At 39.2% G+C, this 19,715-nt stretch overlaps 1 protein-coding gene across 3 annotated transcripts in view; it reads right to left on the reverse strand.

Moving 5' to 3' along the window:
* Positions 1 to 19,715, reverse strand: part of PDE3A (phosphodiesterase 3A) — a 248,227-nt gene that overhangs the window by 24,135 nt on the left and 204,377 nt on the right. For all 3 annotated transcript variants that reach the window (XM_061363860.1, XM_061363861.1, XM_061363862.1), the window contains 6 exons: positions 15,776 to 16,036; positions 12,787 to 12,941; positions 9,960 to 10,075; positions 6,032 to 6,251; positions 1,529 to 1,614; positions 899 to 1,068 (listed from right to left, as the gene is read on the reverse strand). In XM_061363860.1, coding sequence (XP_061219844.1) covers positions 899 to 1,068; positions 1,529 to 1,614; positions 6,032 to 6,251; positions 9,960 to 10,075; positions 12,787 to 12,941; positions 15,776 to 16,036 — 1,008 coding nt within the window. The remainder of the gene's footprint in view (positions 1 to 898; positions 1,069 to 1,528; positions 1,615 to 6,031; positions 6,252 to 9,959; positions 10,076 to 12,786; positions 12,942 to 15,775; positions 16,037 to 19,715) is intronic.

The raw sequence follows: 19,715 nt of genomic DNA on the forward strand, positions 1-19,715 counted from the left end.
CTCAGTCCAAGTGAAAACTTGTACTTCTTAAACTGAAACCTACCTGTTTTTCAAGGTCTGCAAATAAAAGATGGGTTGTGCCCCTCCTTTTACATTTCTCCCTCTATATTTTGTTGAATTTCATTATTACTAAGAAACTGCAGATGAGTAAATGCCAAAATATCTCAAGAAAAATGCCTTCTTTCAGCATGTCCAACTCCAAGAGATTACAATAAATTTTTTCAAGAGCTCAAGCCAACTCAAAGTTATTAATGTGGTTGCGAAATAGGCTGCTAAAAATTTAACTAAACAAAGCTTTCCCTCTCCATCTTGATCAAGATGACAGCTGAATACAGCAGTCATGAGAAGATCAGCCCTTGTTCGCCATACCACAATGTTCCTATGCTCAAGACATCCACCACCAATAACGTTATGCCAGCGCCCTCAGAAAAGTGTTAATTTATATTAAAATAAGGATCATTGTATATATTAATTAAGATTACAAGGCCACTGAGAAGGCTGAACAGGAAGACTATGTATCATGCTGGTAGTCTGAGCAGATAATTTCTCTTCCTTACAATCCATTCCCTTTAAGGTCAGGCTAACACAGAAGCCAAATATTTCAGAAATGACTTATGATGGATCCATAAACTTATATTTATTCATTGAAATAGATGGCTAGTGCTCCACAAGTGGCCAGTGCTTAGCAGCTGGTACACATTTCAATGGTTCCTTTCCATTCTTGAAAGACAATCCTCCTACTGCAAGGTAGAAACCTGCTACAATTGTTGCTTAAAACCATGGTTACAGTCTTTAGACAACTCTAAGGGTTTTTGGGGGGGCGGTTTGGGTGTTTTGTTAGTTTTTTATTTCTCCTCTCTCCTTTATCTATTGTGTGAGTGGAACTTAAACAAGCTACCTCAGGTGGTATCAAGGGATGCAGAATGATGGTCTCAGGTGTGTACGTCCTACAGACGGATCCCTTACGTGTCTGCTCTTTGGAGCAATCTGTCTCATCGTCATTTTGTACAATATCACTGCTATCACTGTTGTTGGTCTCATAATCAGAAGTGGCTTGCGCAGGATCATCTACAAAACAAATCACAAGGCTTGTTGTGTTAACAGCAAGGACTGCATCAAAGTCATTCTGTGACCTTCTGAATAATGGCAACAGGATCTCTGACTCATAATACATATGTGCTGCTTGGCTGGGTCCAAAGACAGACAATCTGTCCAAAGGCATTAAAGCGTATACCCTGCAGAGTGCAAAAAAATGGGATCAGGGACTGAAGAGTGAGAAAAATTTTAAGGACCATTATCTGAACTGACAAGATTAGATGAGGGAAACCATATCCCCCTCATATTTTAACTCTATTCTTCGTTAGCATTTTGCATGTTGCATATACAAAATAGAAAGAAGCCTCAAAGACAATTTGCATGGTCTCACCTATTTAAGATCTTCTTTTATGACAGACAGGCATATATACCCTTTCAGTGAATGACTACTGAATTTTAAGGGATGAGAAGTTTTTGGTGGACAAAAAATTACCTGTTCTGTTCAGGGTGTGTGTGGTACCACCATTTCTATCTAGTGTCCCATCACTGGCCGCTATTTGGTTATAGGGTCTGCCACAGCTGAAATAAATCAAGAAATGTGAACAATATAAAGAACCATACACATTAGACAGTCTTATGTAAAATTATGTCCTGCTGAGAAGTGTGAGATTATGTCATACAGTATAAGCTATAGTACAGAGTGCATTCTCCAGACAAAATTACAAGAGTGAGCTGCAGTTTATTGGAAGCTAGGAATGTAAAAACCAACAATATAAAGATGTTGGGTTAACTGGCCACCACCATTAAATCTATGTTACCTAGGGTAAACCTATACCATGTGGGGTTTTTTTTTAATGCATTTTTTTTTTTCTTCCCTAAGTTTATCAGTTAAAAAAAAGGATAAATTCCCTGGTTTTGTACTACAGCTGTCCTATGAATTAAAATGATGAAAATTTGCCAGAGTGCCATGAAATTTTATATAATTCAACCTGAACACGGATATCATGTGGCTTTACTCTCCTTTTCTTCCTTAAAACTTGAATATGTTCCTCTTAAGAAAGAAGGCATTTTGCCACTACTTCAGTGACAACATACCACGTACATCAGTACTAAAGGGGTTTTTCGACAGAGCACAAGGTGTGTGATCTGACATTTAGATGTTTAGCAATGAAACTAGAAAACAGAGTTTGCTTCATTATTCCCAGAACAGAAAGACATCGTGGGTGGGATCACAATATCATGGCCTTTCCAAATGACTGGCTCTTCCCTTCTATTAAAAGGCCTTATTCCTTGTGTGAATTCCTTGCCCTGAACGTGAACTCAATACCAGCTGGAACATTTAAAATTACAAGGTCCCAGTATGATTGAGTCTAGGTCCTGAAGGATATGTATCATGACATCTCATGAAAACATGAGAGAACTTCATAAATCTGAAGCCTCACTTAGCAGTATTATATCAAATCTGTCCATGAAAAAATGACACCTTAACATTGCTTTCTCTGGCTTTCCAGGTGGCTTTTAACTGGGTCATCCAGAACATATTCTGAAGCTTGGTATGCCCTGAAAATGGAATGAATTCCTGAAAAAAATTAAATAAAAATACAAATCTGTATACAATGATACCTGTAGTGCACAGCCAAGCAAATAAATCTTGTATCACTCAGTTTTATGAACAACATGAAAAAAAAACCCTATTAATTTCTTTTTCCCATATTTCTTGTGGTTTCTATAAGGTCAAGGCAAACAAATCAAAAAGTAAGAGAAAAAGAACCTTTGACTGGTTGTAACGCTACAAGGCTTTTGTGCCATTATGAGTGTACCTCTTTATTTCCAGAACATATGCAAACTCACTGATTTATTACGCATGGTCCACATAAAATACTATACTAAGAAAAAAAATTACTGAGCTACCTAGTAGAGCACTTGAAATCTGCTCTACGTCAGAGGTAAATGTGCCCATGCAACTTTAACTTAATCCCCTTCATGAACAAGCATTATAATACACTTTTTAAGCACAGGATTGTTTATTTTTTTTCCCCACAGGATTCCTGCATCATCCACTAAGCAGAATTAAAAATTATTATCACAGTATCACAGTATCACAGTATCACAGTAGGTTAGAGATTGGAAGGGACCTCAAAAGATCATCTAGTCCAATCCCCCTGCCGGAGCAGGAACACCTAGATAAGGTTACACAGGAACGTGTCCAGGCGGGTCTTGAATGTCTCCAAAGAAGGAGATTCCACAACCTCCCTGGGCAGCCCGTTCCAGTGTTCCGTCACCCTCACTGAGAAGAAGTTTCTTCTCAGGTTTAAGTGGAACCTCTTGTGCTCCAATTTGTACCCATTACCCCTTGTCCTTTCATTGTTTGCCACTGAGAAGAGCCTGGCTCCATCCTCGTGACACTCCCCCTTTATATATTTATATACACTAATAAGGTCACCCCTCAATCTCCTCTTCTCCAAACTATAGAGACCCAGCTCCCTCAGTCTTTCCTCATAAGGGAGATGCTCCACTCCCTTAATCATCTTAGTTGCCCTGCGCTGGACTCTCTCCAGCAGGTCCCTGTCCTTTTTAAACTGAGGGGCCCAGAACTGGACACTTCCAGATGAGGTCTCACCAGGGCAGAGTAGAGGGGAAGGAGGACCTCTCTCGACCTACTAACCACCCCCCTTCTAATACAACCCAGGATGCCATTGGCCTTCTTGGCCACAAGGGCACAATGTCGGCTCATGGTCACCCTGTCGTCCACCAGGACCCCCAGGTCCCTCTCCCCTACACTGCTCTCTAAAATTATTTACAAGTTATTTTAACAGCATTGCCTGGTATATGTTCTTGTTTAATGCAGTTTTCAAACTCTGCTCTCCTTCATGTTTCACTTCTCAAGTGAAAAAAAAGTACAGTAAAACTGCTGCCTGGATGCCACTGCCTGAGTGGATCTGATTTAAAGCACTGAACCCATCAAAAGTTCATTTCCTCCTTTGTTATTATTGGGGGAGGGATTGGTTTGGTGGTGGTAGAGGTTTGCTCACTTGGTATTATTTCCTAGCAAGGCATCATTTTTGGCAGTAAATGTAGGGGATTGCATACCATGAAGGCTAGCAATCTATGATGTGAAAGCTCAAATATCAGAAGACGTACTTCCAGTTTCTGTTAATTTAACTCTCTTAGCTTGTCTGAGCCATTTAAGTTCTGTGGGGGGTGTTTGGTTTGTTGTTTTTTTTGGGGGGGGGTATTGTTGTTTTGGGGTTTTTTTCCTTTTTTTATTAAATTGTGCTTACATTACTAAGGAGAGCATTATTTATGTGCTGTTGGCTCAGCTTTAATCTGTGGATATAACATCTCTATTTGATTTTTCAATGGACAATACAGGAACATGACAATTAGTGGATGCCAATCCTAATAGCAGTCATTACACCATAATATTTTAAATAATGTGTATGTTTCAAATAATCAAGAACAAAGTCTAAGCAGTGTAACTACTTGTAATGCCTACACAGCTTAAGCAATTGAAACAAGGAAATTAAGAACCTACATATGCCACACAACCCACACTGATCACACAAAAGAGCAGCCACATAAAAGCTAAAGAGCATTTTACCAATGATAACACTGAAATCAAAGTCTACCCATATCAAATAAATATATTTCATTACTATCTACAACTTTACATTGCTGCTTTTGACATTTTTTATACAACTATTAACTGTTCTTTTTAATAGAAGGCTCCCACAGATAACTGTTACTAGTTAAAGCAATAATATTTTGTTGAAGGAGTAATAAAGGAACAGTTTAATATGACAGTAGCATGTTTATAGTATTTTTCTTACGTGTAATAGCCTTCATTTCAAATGAATCAGTGCAAATCCCCAGTTTTGCAATGCCTTTGGAAAACTTTTAAAAGCACTTGGTTTCTATTTATTCGAAAGTGCTTAGTTTCTATTTAGTCACCTAAATATGTCTTAAAAGCCTGTCAGGATTGAATTCTAGTGGGAATGACTCCTTCAAACAAACCTGCAGTCTCACTTCTGACTTTCTGACACCCACTATCTAGGCCAGCATACTGAGACACATCCAAAGTCATGTGGCAAAAGCCAGAAACGAAAAACTGCTTCCGAAGATAGACAAACTTGGTAACATTTAACCCAGCCTCAGATGATGTCCACTGGCTAGCCGATAATCACAAACCACTCACAAAGTAACATCTAATGAGTAAGGTAAGCTCAAAACTGCACTGGAACAGGATTCTGAATACCAGTGTATCCCACTATTCTGAGCTGGACACATACTGCAAACTCCAGTAATTTAATTTAGCAACTGAGTCTTTTTGAGAAGATAAGCAGATCAACTTTCTTTCCAAAATGCTGATTTTGCAGAGCAGGTCTGTGTAATATGATAATAGGCTACTCTAAAGTGTGAAATTATAACTGTAGAAAGAACTTGGATGTAGTTGATTTCTAAAAAAAAAATAAATAAATAAATCCCAATGCTGCATAATCTGACTCTGACTAGGGAGAATAGGAGCCACTCTTTCTGAGAGAGCACTCAAAATTCAGTAGTCTTCAGGCACTGTTGGCATATCTTTATTTGAAGGCTGCAGGCCAGCAGCTTTTAGACCCTACCAGTCAGATTTTTCTATCAAACATCATGTGCCTGCTCTGAAAGATTCTGCTTGTGACCTGAAAGTGACTGTTCATGTTAAGGGCATGCTGTGAGAAATCCAGCTTTGGGATCTGTAAGCTACTGATGAAGAATTTATGAATCAGACTGTGCATCTGACATGAGTAAAAGCAAGGGTAGCTAACCATCTTGCACTTTAAAAGCACCTTGTAGCATCAATCTACATTATTACTCACGTACTAAGAAATGCTTAAATATAGTGAAATATCAATACACAATTCTGTAGCAAATCACAGAAACTTGCATGTGAGCCAAAGGAACTTGCTCATGAGAGCAACGTGAAATTACTCCAATACATGTGAAATTACTATCTTACCTGCTGCAGATGACAGAGGGACTGATAACAGGGTCTGACAGGCTAGGGGCGCTTTGAGTAGAAGTTAAGACTTTGTGTGGCTTTAAGCCTTGCTTGGTGTCAATATCACTGTAGTCTGGAAATGACACAGAAGATGTTTTTCCAGTAGGACTTGTGGCAGGCGTCCCCTGAATTGGTGAATGGCATGGGGAGGATAGAGGTGAAATATTTGGCGGGATACCTGGCAAGACAAAAGAAAAGTCTTGTCAATTAACAGAAGTGGCAGATGGTTGTATGAGTTCACTGTGCAGAAATACACCTTTGAGATGCATGGGTACCAGCATAGCTTCCAAATGGAAAAATAAGAGAAAACCCTCCTTCACTCTGAGCCAAGTCCACTGCTGTCATAGAGAAATGGAACTCCATTATTATCAGCCTCTTCTACCTGCTGAAGGTTTGGCTCAAAATATGAAGCATATTTTCCCTGTTGAGCAGGATGCACTAACTGGCAGGCATGAAATGAAAGACATACATTAGTGGCATGACTATTGGTATCAACATGCTCTAGTGACAGAAACCGCCAAATAGGCAGCTTCCAGACCCATCTGCAGTTTCTCTGTGCTTCAACGTCTCCATCTGAAAAGGAGAGACAAGAAAGGCTTACGCATGTTCCCACCAAATTTGAATTTCTACATGTTTGAAGACTAGCAAAAAACAACAAAGCAAATGTTAGTAGTCATACATAATATGAATATAAAATATTGCACTTCTGGTGCCATTTCTGCATTCCTCACAGATTTCAGCCTTGACCTCATGCATCTTAAGTTTATTTTTCACTATCTGTGGCTCACTATGGGATCCTTGTGACCATCACCTGTACCACATGGTATTGTACTCCCAAGCTAGTGTATCAGAAACTGCAATATCCACGTGTGAGCACTAGCAAGATGTAGTTCTCTCTGTCCTATTTTACCTAACCATCACTGCCAAGATGAAATGCATCATCTAGTCCAGTGTTTGAGATGAAGTGCTGTCTTCTTTTTGAATCTATTTACATTTTCTAATCTCAGACAAAAAGGTCTCATTCACAATAAAGCACAGATAAGAAGACATAATTTATCTTAAAAGAAAATGCATGTAAATTGACTTACCTCCTGTTCAAAAGTTTGTAGGAACTCAGCCCCAGTTCATTTAGCATGTTCATCTTCAAAGCCAAATGATATAATGAACTTAGATACTTTAACTGGTTTTATGTTTGAATTGTGCCCACTATTTAAATACATTCCAGGCACAAAAAATTATCTTAGAATAAGGCAATATGTTGATCTAAGTCTGTGAAATACTAACCTTGCAGGATATATAAGTACAGCTCCAGTGCCTTTTCCTGATAACAACTTACTGTGATATGAGGTTAAGATATGATTTATGGTTGACAAATCAAGAGTTAAAAATGATCCCTGGCAGTTACTACACTGTAATTTTGAGATCTTCTGAGTAGGGTACTTCTTCAGCAAACATATGGTATGTATTACTGCCTTAATTCAATGACTGCAACTAGGATACTACGCTAGTCTTGAGAACAGAAACCTACAGCCTACAGAGCAATTAAAAGTTATCAGATGGCCATGACATATGGAAATTGCTTTAGAATACAGAAAGCCTGTTTCACGTTTATTAATCCTTTGAGATATCTGCTTTCTTTCCAACAAAAATATGCGTTTAAAAACATCTCAGAGTCTGTTAGTTGCACGGGGGATTGCGTTGGAGTATTTTCTATCTCTGAGCTATATATTACCAGGTAATCTTCATGAACGCTAGAGAATACAATAAATACGGTCGTCTTTCAACAATTTAAAGCAAGTCCTGGGAATTTAAACGGCAATTTTCACAAGAATGTTTCTAATCACAGCTGGCTTTCTGCTGCTAGTCTGGGCTCACATCTCTGGAAATATTTTTGGTTGTGTTGTTTTTTTGTTTGTATGGGTTTTTTTGTTTGTGATGTGGTGGTGGTGGTGTTGTTTTTTAACAGTAATTTGCCAGGGTAGGTAACAAAAAAAAAAAAAAAATTTACTGGAGAAATGCAAACCTATTTTCAATAAGCCAACATTTAACCATTTATTGGCAGCAGTGAGAGAAAATGTGTCTTGCTACAGCAAAGGATATTGAACAACCAAGAGAAGAATAACAATATAGGGATAATTTTTTTAAGTACGTCCATCTGGTTAGGTCCTTCAGAACTTTTACACATGTGCAGAGTTGAAGAAATAAAAGAGTAACTTCAGTGTGATTTGAAATTACATATAAAAAGCTCGAGCTTACCCCAGAATTTTACCAAAGTACAGCTAGCAGTATTCCAAAATGCTTTCATGCATGCAGACACATTTTATAAGTTAACAGATTATAGATTTAGCTGTATCAGCTTCTACCAAGAATTATTATATATTGCCAATTGTGCTAATGTATAAAAGTCTATTTTGTATTAAGTTTTGAAGCAATTGTTCTTGCAAATTGAAGCAATTTTTTAGTTGGAACACAAAACCAATTCACAAGTAAAAATGCATGATTATAAACAGTCTAAAACATGAAAGTATCAATCTTCTGCATAAAATGCTGAGCCAAAATTTTTACTCCTATCAATTGGTACCCTTAGGAGCTCTCCATCACATGGGAGTTTATGTATTCAGGCAAGAGACATGACTACTAACACTTTTTGGAAGCAGGACAAAGGTAAAATTTACTGACAGAGTTAGTAAGTCTTGTTTTCCAAATATAAAATATTATAAACAACTCCCCCGCTTCAAATTAATGGGTTAATCTTCAAAAAATCACGTCTTAAATTGAATTTGTTTTGTTCTAATTCCTGGATACCTGGTACTTTATTTCCATTATTTTCCTGGTTCAATTTTATTAATTTGCCTATATGCCTGTTACCTTTTGAGATTATGTTTTGCTACCTAATCTTCACTGCAATATAACAAGGCAGCGTCTGTAGAAGGAGACTAAATAACCTCTTCAGTTTGAAAAGGAAATGTGTTGTGACAGTGCTGGATACGCAGAATAATTGTGCAGCCATATCTTCAAACCCATCTCTAAATTAGGATTCTCTGACTTTTCCAATGTCAGGCCTGAGGCATCTATCAGTTTCCATATGATGTCTGGGTGGTCAGTATCCCTGGGTAACATTATCTCAACATTATTCCATGGGCTGATTTAAAAAAGGAAGGCCTTGCGATCAATTTGAACTGCAAGTTAAAGCATGGGTAAACATTACTTTATCCTGCATTTGTACAAGGAAGAGAATCACATTACTCTGGATTAAGGCTGCTTCATGGCTGTCATACTGCACATTTCATAATCAAGAAGCCACCTTCTCAATTTCTTTCCCTCAGTTAAAACTGGAGTAATTTTTTAAAGGCCCCAAAACCTGGGTAACAAGCCCCATATTTCTCATCTCTAAAAATCAGTAAGAACTATCTGGACTTTCGCAACAATGAAAATACATCAGATATAGATCACTGAGTTATAACGTCTTTGTCTTGGATATGTTTGTGTAAGATAGGTCAGTTTCTGCCTACAGCTCCAAATGGCATTATGTAGGTTGTGCTTCAGGGAATCTCAGGCCAAATACACAGACAGTTAATCTAATAAATGTTATAGAAAACACTGTTCTCAGCCCTGTTGTCGTAAAGGGAATTACATGGACATAAATCACAACACTTGCTGTATCATATCATGACTAACCTCTATAAATCATAAAAGTCAAAACATTTACAATAGGATCACTATGAGCTGTATTATTTTAAGCCACCGAGGGTTTTTTGTTTTAAATAAAGGAAATAACTATATTTTAGAAAAGTCACAGATTGGACAGAGATCAAAAGCAGCTACATATACTAGTCATGGAAAAGCAGCTGCAGTGAGCCTGACAGAGTCACGGATGCCCACTCACCTTGCCGGCTCTGCCTTTTGGTATTCAGGTGGTTGGTAGAAGACATGGTGTAGGAGGTGGAGAAGGACCTGCTCTTCGTGATTGTCATCAGAATTGAGCTGTTCCAGGAATCACTACTGCAATACCAGAGCACAAACAAGCATTGTTTGACACACTAAGAGACGTCAATGACAGATCTTAAGAAGCTAGAAGCCATTGCAAGAAGTACACAAAACTGAGATAGTACAAAATCTGACGAGGAGAGCAGCATCTATCTGCTGGCTGAACTGCTTTTTGTGAGGCGCTCAGTATTGTATTCAGCAAAAGAAACAATGCAGACACTCCAAAGCTGGACTTCCTTCAGTGCTGAGGCCTATTCACTTTATTTATACAAAGATGTCTTCGTCATATTGTTCTGACAGTACAAAGAGGCTTAAAAGTTGACTCAAAATAAGTTAAATTTATATCCTCTTTTAACGCCTCCTTACAAGAGCCAGAAGTGTCAGAAGTTTCAGAGTAACTGAAAAATCAGCCTCCTTGACTCGTCTGCTGCAATCACCAAGGCAGATACTCAGTAACCCTTCGGGCACTGGATTTGCTCCTTAGGAGGCTGGATGAGGCTCAGAAGAGCCCTGCATTACTGCTGCTAGTGGTGTGCCTCTTCTCTGGTGAAGCATTTTACACTCTAGCCAACTGAAACACCAGGTCCATCTCAAGAAAAAATTCTGTTGACAGTCCCTGAAGACACTGGTCACTGATTCAAGAGAAACTCACTGAAGGAAAATAGAGTGTCTGTGTCTGTGCTTGTGGGGAACAAATGCTGATCCCCTACAACAGGATGGATACGTGCTTTCAGCCTTCAGGCTGCAACTGTGTATGAGAAGAGGCCAAATACTTCTGCAAAGCAAGAGAATTGTATTTATCATTGTTTCCCTGAATGACACCTATCCTATGTCAGCTGTTTGCACGGATGCAGGACTGGCTCTCATTATCACAGAATCATAGAACAGTTAGGGTTGGAAAGGACCTTAAGAGTTCTATTTCCAACCCACTGTCATGGTTGGTGATACCTGATGAGGCTTATAACTTCTCTGGACAGATCTGCTCTCTGCGAGTGGCCTCTCAGGCTCCACATTTTTCCTCATGGCCTCACATCCAGACAACGTGATGACACGCATGGCAGAAGACAGCCTTTCAAACCAGCCTAGTCCTGGCTAAATTTGAAAAAGAAGTGTTCTGTAACAAAAACCATGTAACATTGTCTTAACTCTACAAACACCTTTTTGTTTTGGAAGAGCAAGTACTACCTACAAAAATATTTGCTGGGTGTCTTCATTGGCCCAATCTGTGGTGAAGTAAGACAAAGAAAGAATCCAGCTGTGTTTTAATTTTCTTTTTGCTTTGTGGTTTTGTTTTTTAATTGACAGAAAAAATATAACACACTGCCCCACTGTAAAGAAAAACCAACCCAACCCTCCCAAACCACGTTCTCTGACTTCTTAAGGGAGAATCACTCCATATAGAAGTGACTGAGGAAAGGAATGAGGAAGCTTTATTGTCCTTCCCAAACCATTTGAAACTATAGGAGGATCATGTCTTACCTGTTTAGTGACATAGGCTTAGAAGTGTACAGGATTGCTAATCTTAAGAACAGGCGATTTTTGCATATATCCAACTACAGAGATCCAGAGGCAGTGCCCCAGACTGTTGAAAAACATGCAAATTTTCTAACTGCAGAATCTGCTGCAGGTAATTCCAGTGTAATTTTCCCTGTCCTACCCTTCAAGCCGTGAAATGTTTCTTTCTCTGTTACCTGTGGCATGCTTGAATTTGGTACAGGTGAACTGGCAGATAATCAAGATTTTTTTTTTTTTTTACTTCAGTTCAAAAACTCTTTTCCTTGAAATCAAATCTGTTTTGGTCTGCCAGAATGTTTAAAGCTAGACTTACAGGATTGATTTTTCCCCTTTCTAGAATACACATTGTTTTTCCTACTGTAAAAGAAGAACTGCAAACAGTAGGCTGGGAAGCTTGAGACAGAGCTATAATTATAAAATTGGCTACATTAAATGCAGGAAGAATTGACAGCCTGCTTAGCTGCTCATCAAGCAGTTATATAACATCCATAGAAAAGGTCCAACAGCAATATTTAACTGCTTTCCTGTTCCCTCTGATTCCCATCTTAGGATACTCACATACTACGTAAACAGTCAGGGATCTACAGTATAAATCAAATGCACCCTGAGAACCACAGGCCAGTGACTGAAGAACATTTCCATTTGGTTATAGCTTCTTTGTATTTACTCTCACTGAGATACAAGGGACTCCTCACAAAGGGAACTTAGCATAATCATGTATTTTTATTGCACCAGATATTCAGTGTACTCCGCTGCCTGGAGCACCTAGGTACCCTACATGAGAGCCTCATCTATAGGAAAAGTCTACATATTCGGAAGAGAGCTCTTTGGGGCTGCAGTCACACAAGATACCAACAGCAAACACTGGTGATGTTGGGCCTTCTCAGGTCCTATCTTTTTCTCCACTACTGGCACCAAATTTTGAATTGTAGAAAAACACTTGAGTCTTCTATTATCACAGCTCTGAATTCTCTTCTTGAATTTGGTGCTTTTGCACTTTGCTAGCACGAACGGATTTATTTATTATTTTGGTTCCTAATAATAGTAATAGTTTTGGCATAATCTGACTAAAACTGGGAATGGTACTTCACTGGTAACACAATTTGGAGAAGCATGAACAAGTAGTTCAAATGCACTTTGGAGTCAGCATTTTTAAATGAGGGACATCATCACACAGAACCAAAGAAATTCACCCAAGGAGAGACACAAACCTGGATGAAGATGGTTCATGAGGTTTGATGCTGGCACTGCGATCCCTTCTCACTGGAGCTGGCTCCAGTGTAGGTAATCCTGTGGCTGATGTCGTTGTGGTCCAAGTTGAAGACACTCGTCTCAGCAGTCCTGGAGGCAAACTTCTCCTTAAGCGCTAGAGAGAAATCAGTTGGCTTAAAGTTTATATAGGTGTACAAGAGCTTTAAACATCAGAAGAAAACCATTTCTATTTGATTAATTCTGCCTGACAACACCGTAAGTACTTTAAGTATCTTAAATCTGTATTCTCCCAGGTATTATAGTGCCTGCCTTCTATTCAAATCAACACAGCTGGTGCTTTAAATGCTTAGAGGATCTGGACCATCCTCCCTATTTTAAGGTTTAAAAAAGTTATGTATCCACAGCCCCATAGCCACTGATGTTCAACACTTGGAGCTCTCGCTGAAGTCAGCGAATGATAGTTGTGCTCTTTAAAAATGTTGGTCTTATATGATGTGGCCAAAGGCACTTAAGTCATCATGGCCACAAAGCTGACTGATGGATTGAAGCATCCATCATAAAAGGAAAGGCTGAGAGAGTTAGGATGGCTTAGCCTGGAAAAGAGAAGGCACAGGGAACATCTTACCAATGTATATAAATACCTGAAGGGAGGGTGTAAAAAAGATGGAGCCAGGCTCTTTTCAGTGGTGTCCAGTAACAGGATAAGAGGCAATGGGGCACAAATTGCAATATAAGAAATTACATTTAAATGTAAGAAGTGTTTTTTACTTCAAGGATGATTTAACACTGAAAGAAGTAGCCCAGAGAGGCTGTGGAGTCTACACCCGTTGAAATACTCAAAACCCAACTGGACACCCTCCTGAGAAACCAGCTCTAGGTTGAGCCTAGAGAAACCTGCTCCAGGTTCAACATGCTTGAGCTGAGGGACTGGATGAGATGATCTCCAGATGTACTTTCAACCTCAACTATTCTGTGATTTAAGCTGTCATGAATGGAACAAGAGACTCAAGGTAAGACAGGCTGTAAGAAAAACAAGGAAGGGGAGCTCCAACTTCTTTTCCTGCTATACCTACCCAATGTAAAGATCACTGACTGAAAGTAAACTTTCCTGCTCTGGGGTATGTCTTCTCCTGAAAAGCTTAGAGAAAGCATCACCATTTACAGCAGTTTCTTCTTGACCACCCTGCATTTTTCTTTCACCTGACTCTTCCTTTTCTCCACTAAGAGGACTCACACTGTTCCTCCAAATTTTTGAAGTCAGAGGTAATAAAAGATGATGAAACTTTATGGGTCCAGATTTGGTGTTACAGATGCTAAAATTCTGTAAGATATTTCCCCTGTACTTTTTCTGAAGTATTTATACAGGTAAGAGCTAAAATAATTAGTCTCTGTGATGCAGCATTTTGACTTTGCCAGAGGGCTAAGAGATATGAAATGGAAGAGATTTGTAGTTCTAAAGCTCAAACTTACAGAAAAATATGTTAACATACCATCTCCCTATCCAAAGTGCTCAGTGTCAGATGGTTAAGGTAAAGACCCCAAATCTGTATTTAGACACTTCAATAAAGGACTGCAATGTTAGTCTTATGAACTGTAATACATTTAGGTCAGTGAGTTCTTCAGTCAAATTAATTCTCTGTAGCATTAACTCATTTCTTCATCCTTCACTTCTTTTCTCCTCACTAGATATTATGCAACAGCAAACTGGTATCTGTTTGCTGTGTTTGCTCATGTGATGGCACTGTTCTTCCACTTAACTTTTCCCCTCAGAGCCTAGAGTACAGCAATGATAGACACATACACTAAAATAAACTGGGAAATGCTCTTAAGAACATGTGAACATCCTTTTCATACATACAGCTGCTACATAAGCAAGTAGCGTGGTTATTATCATCACACTGAAATATATTAAAGGAAGAATCACAAGTGTTGCAATTCAGATGCCGGGAAATGCTAGAATGAATCCTGGCTGTGCCATTTGGACTGCTGAAAGCTTGTGCCTGTGCAATGTACTCTGACTGTATTTAATTTTACAAGGGAAACTGCAGTACAAAATTCCAAAAGTATTTTGGTTTAGTTTCAAAAGTGAAGTGTAAGCCTTGCAGGACAGCTAATTAGCAACAAACCTACAATTCAAACTACTTCAAAGCTGATGTGTTCCTTCTAGTTGTTCATTTACTAAATGTGGGTGGTTATTTCCTGTTGGATTCGTGAGCATTTGTAAAGCCATCTGTCAAGGCAGTAATGTACACATCTTTTTGGTTCAGTCCTCTTTTTCTTCTCAAAACTTACTTACAATGAGCTTACAATATTTGTCATACTAAGTATTGTGGAGATCTCTTCTGTTTGTTTGGCATACAACATTCTAAACTTGATCCAAAGCACCTGGAGGTCCCCAGGAGAGACCTTTTCATAGACTTCTACAGGTTTCACACCTCTAGCTAATGGAAGGAAGGAGAGACGGATTTTCAAATTCCAATCTTCAAAGTAAGCAAAAAGGTTTCCCATACTACTACTTAATTCTCCACTGCTCATTCATTGACTAGAACAGTCACCCTACATGCAGTGCCTCAAATCCTTTGAGTGGGAGGGGAATTTCTGCATGAGAAGTAATAGAGCAGACTTGTGAGGCTGGATGCTGAAAGGCTTTGGCTTGCTCTGCTTCCTATCACTTCTTTTCTCTTAAGCTCCGAATAGGAGAGGAGAGGAAATACACATACCACCTATGATGTCGGCTATCCTGTGTCAAATATCATCTTCTGAAGATGCCTGAACCAAAGTCAACCTAGCTATGAGTTGAAGGATATACAGGAATTGTCTTACTATGAAACCTAAATTCTACTTAGCTGTCCATTTTATATTAACAGTATGATCAGTGTATAAAATGTTAATCTGAAGCAAATAAACAAAAAGCACAGTGACACACTCCATTGCTGTCCCTTTAGGGATAGACAAGTTACAAGACAACAGACAGGGTCCAGTACCCACCTTGGGGATAGCTAGTTTCTCTCCCTTCTCTGGACATTCCTCTGAGTCGGAGCAGGTGTAGTTCTCACTGAAGGACACCAAAGGGTTTACCCTTGGTTTGTGGATGGCCTGGAAGGTTAACTGCGTATTAAGCAGGTTGCTCACTGTTCTCAGTGAAGTACACACGTTGGGGGGCAGCGAAGGATCTGCCAGAAGATCTGTAATGAGCCCATGTGCTTCTCCCATGACAGCAATATCCACTGTAATACTGGTGCCAGAAGACTAAAGAAGACAAAAATAATACATGTAATACAACAGAATTGAACCTGCTGAGCAGTATCGAAAGCTGTGGTGAACTCTCTGCACAACTTTTGCTAAAGCAGTTGCCCATAAAGTGGAAAAATAGTAACATGAAATAATTCTTTAAATAAGAAGAATCATGCTGAATAGATTGATCATCAGGCATAACGTTCACCGTCCGCAAGGAGTTTGGAATTTCATCGTATCTAATTTCACAGCTTTCACCATCTGCAGCTGACTTAACCCCATCTGAATGAATTGTTCAGGCTCCCTACAGAGACATAGTCAATGGCCAGGGGCTATTTGTCCAAATAATTTTGGAGACATAGCTTAGGATGGGAGGAGTCCCTCTTGAGACTCTTTCTACTAACTGGAGGCATCTAAAACAACTAATGTCCAATGAAATGAATCTCACGCATATACTGAGATTTTTTAAATATCTGCAAGCTATGAATACATAACATTCTGGTATGGTGGCAGCAACCTTCTTCTACCAGCAGTTGCAAATTGGGCATCTATACCAAAATAAAAATTGAGTGAAAACCAATTTTATTCAGACAGAAGTGATGAGAATAGTTATTCAATAGGCTTGTATGACCAATTCAGCCTGCCCTTACTTTCTCTTGTGTTTTTTTTTCTGGGTTTGAAACATATAACTGCTTTACATATATCATTTAGGAAGAATTATTACGTAAAGTGATGCATGAACAGAAATAATACCAAGGAGCAGCTCAGATCAGTGGCAAATCTTACACACTCTTTGCAGTACATGTATATAAATGATCTGTAATTGATGCACTGCAAACCAACTGTGGCCCAGGAAAACTGTCTTCATATATTCTTCTTCACACCATTTTTCCTATGTTGTGTTTCTGACACATAAGCTCAATTTTGCTGTTACTGTTTGGGACTTTTCAGCAGGTGTAGGTGTAGTTTGCCAGAGAGACCATTCCAGAAGATTTGTACTAATTTTATTATTATTTTTTTTTATGTACTGCTGAAAAATCCCCAAGATACACAGTTCTCCAAAAAGGGAAGTTATACCTGTGAAAAGAGCATGCGGGTTTCTTAGAGTGGCAGGTATAGAACATGAAGAATTGGGCAGGCTGCTTAGCAGGAGGGTGATCAGAGCCCCAGCCAGGAGTGACTCACCAGTGACAGCATTTATCACAACACATCAGAGAACAGCATAACAGGGCTTGACACTGCTTCATTCTCAGAAATGGCTCTACCGGCAACAGCAACGTATTTCTGAGGTAAGCGATATATTAGCTAGGTATTGCTAAACCCGTCCCCACTATCTTCCCGGTTGCGTAGTGTGGACATTAGGCTCTTTGCAATAGCTGTTTCACTCCAGTAATCCAATCCTCATGTCCTTTTTCTAACATAGGATCCACTCCTCATGTCTTGCTTCTTGCTAACACAGAAGTAAGCTGCAGGACCAGAAGACAGGGCTCCTCACTCACCATCCTCCCACAGAACCAGAAAATCAGCCTCTTCTTCCCACATTTATTTTCTTTGCCATGATATGAAATCAAATAAACCAGAAACCTCTTGATATACTGAATCTTTATTTCATCCTACTGAAAAAAAATTAATGGTTGAAGTTAATTTAATGGCTCTTCCATTGCTTACCCTCTCAGGAGTGCATGCAGAAGGTTCTGGCAGATGCTAAAGAAAATTCTTAAATTAAAAGACAAGGCTTGGGATGGGAGTAATTAATTATCTATCTTAACCTCAGCCCTGAAAAACAGACCAAAGGGGAGTGCAAGAGAATACATCATTCAGAGTGGGATAGAAGCCTCAGATTTTCAGCAAAACTGCATTATCTACAGTTTGAAAATTCTATTAAGCCTGGAGCCTGGAGCTGTTGACTGCCAATCAGAGACAGAGATTAATACTTCAATGAAGTAAACAAGTCTGACTCAGCGAGCCATAAGCAGAGGCCCAGACTTTGTACAGCACTACTAATATTTTGCAAAGCAGCCAGCATTGTTCTCCATGATTAGTACCAAGTGGGAAGAGGGGAACCCTTCTCCTCTCAGCAGTGAATTTCTGCCACATGGCATCTGACATTGTCATGGGAGGCCTTGTCACGTCTTGGTGACTCCAACCTTGACTCTGGGACCCAGCAGACTTGTCCAACTCAAATGCCAAGCTGTGCTGAGTTACGCGAGAAGCTGGTGCTGAGGCCACATGGCACAGGAAGAGGGATGCCACACACTGGGTCTGCATCCTCCCTCCTAAGCTCTGCCTACACCTCACCAGCAAGGACAGTCTGCACCCAAATTGAGTTAGGTACTTACACAAGTTAGACAGTAACAGTGCTGCAGCCCATGCCCCACTAGAACTAATCCATGGAAACAAAACAGTTCTCTTTGGAAGACTGAGAAAGGCTTTAGAGCATGGGAAGAGCACATCTCATACCAACTCACCCCCTGCACAATGTGCATGGTGGCAGGACCTTCTGCACTTTTTGACCAAAAGGGCACTATCTGCAGATCTGACATTTTCAGTTGACACCTCACATGAAATCCCTGCAGCCATCCACCTTGCCTGCATGAAGCATGCCCAGATAGGTCAGATATATACCTATAAGAAGGTGCACGCTGAGCATCCCTCACCAGATCTGAAACAAGACATAGATCCTGCCAGCACAGACCAGCCTCGATCACCATAGTGATCATGCATCAACAGTTACCAGTGTATGCAACATGACACACTGCATTGCAAAGACGTCAGGTGAAAATAAAGTTTTTCAAAGGCATCATTGTAGTGAACTGCTTTTAATGACACATATATACCATACCTACAGTACTGACTGAACTACACAAAATGCTTAGAATCCTTAGTGAGAGTATATGCAAAAGGAGAACATACCCAAGCTTAAATTCTTCTCAAAGAAAGAAGAGGGCAAACACTGATATAATGCATCATTTACAGTACACTAACATCACATCCTAATTTGGCACGGTTTATATGTTGTAATTTAATTGCACTGAACTTTTATCCAGGAAAACAGTTTCTTTTTCAAGCAGTTTGAATATTTCATCTATCACAGGATGAATTTAGAGCACTATCAGACTAGCCTGACTAGATAAAATTACAGTTATTCAAATCATCATTTTCTAAAAACGGTTACCAACTGAATATATGAAAACATTTTAAAACAGTTTTTTGATTCTCTACTATAAACCAGTAGAGAACAGTGTATGCTTTGCAAACCACTACTCAGAAAGTAAACTAAAATGCATTTCCCTAAAGGAAAAGGAAACTGAAATTTATTATAAAATGTGTAGGATGATGTGAAACAAAAGATTCACATAAGACAGTAAATTGCTGAAAAGTTTAGACTGACGTAATTGCTTATATGCATATCCAGACACTTGCACACGTATAGACACATATGGTCTTTTTTAAGGGTAAAAATGCATACAAAATCCATGCTCAGACTTTGTAAGTAGTTTCCTACTAACATGAAAAGACTCTGCATGAACTGATCTGGATTATTTCCAAACCACTTTACTCATCGAAACTCAAAAGCCGGATACTTGGGAATAGAGGCATGAATAACATGTTTGCATCACTAACAACTAACTTGGTAAAACAAAACAAAAAAGCCAAAGAGTTAAGCTAAGGCGAATTTAATTTCACACTGGTC

This window comes from Neopsephotus bourkii, unplaced genomic scaffold, assembly GCF_033783945.1.
Source record: "Neopsephotus bourkii isolate Nb327-2 ecotype Australia unplaced genomic scaffold, CSIRO-AGI_Nbou_v1 NB_1183, whole genome shotgun sequence".
NCBI classification, from domain to species: Eukaryota; Metazoa; Chordata; class Aves; order Psittaciformes; family Psittacidae; genus Neopsephotus; species Neopsephotus bourkii.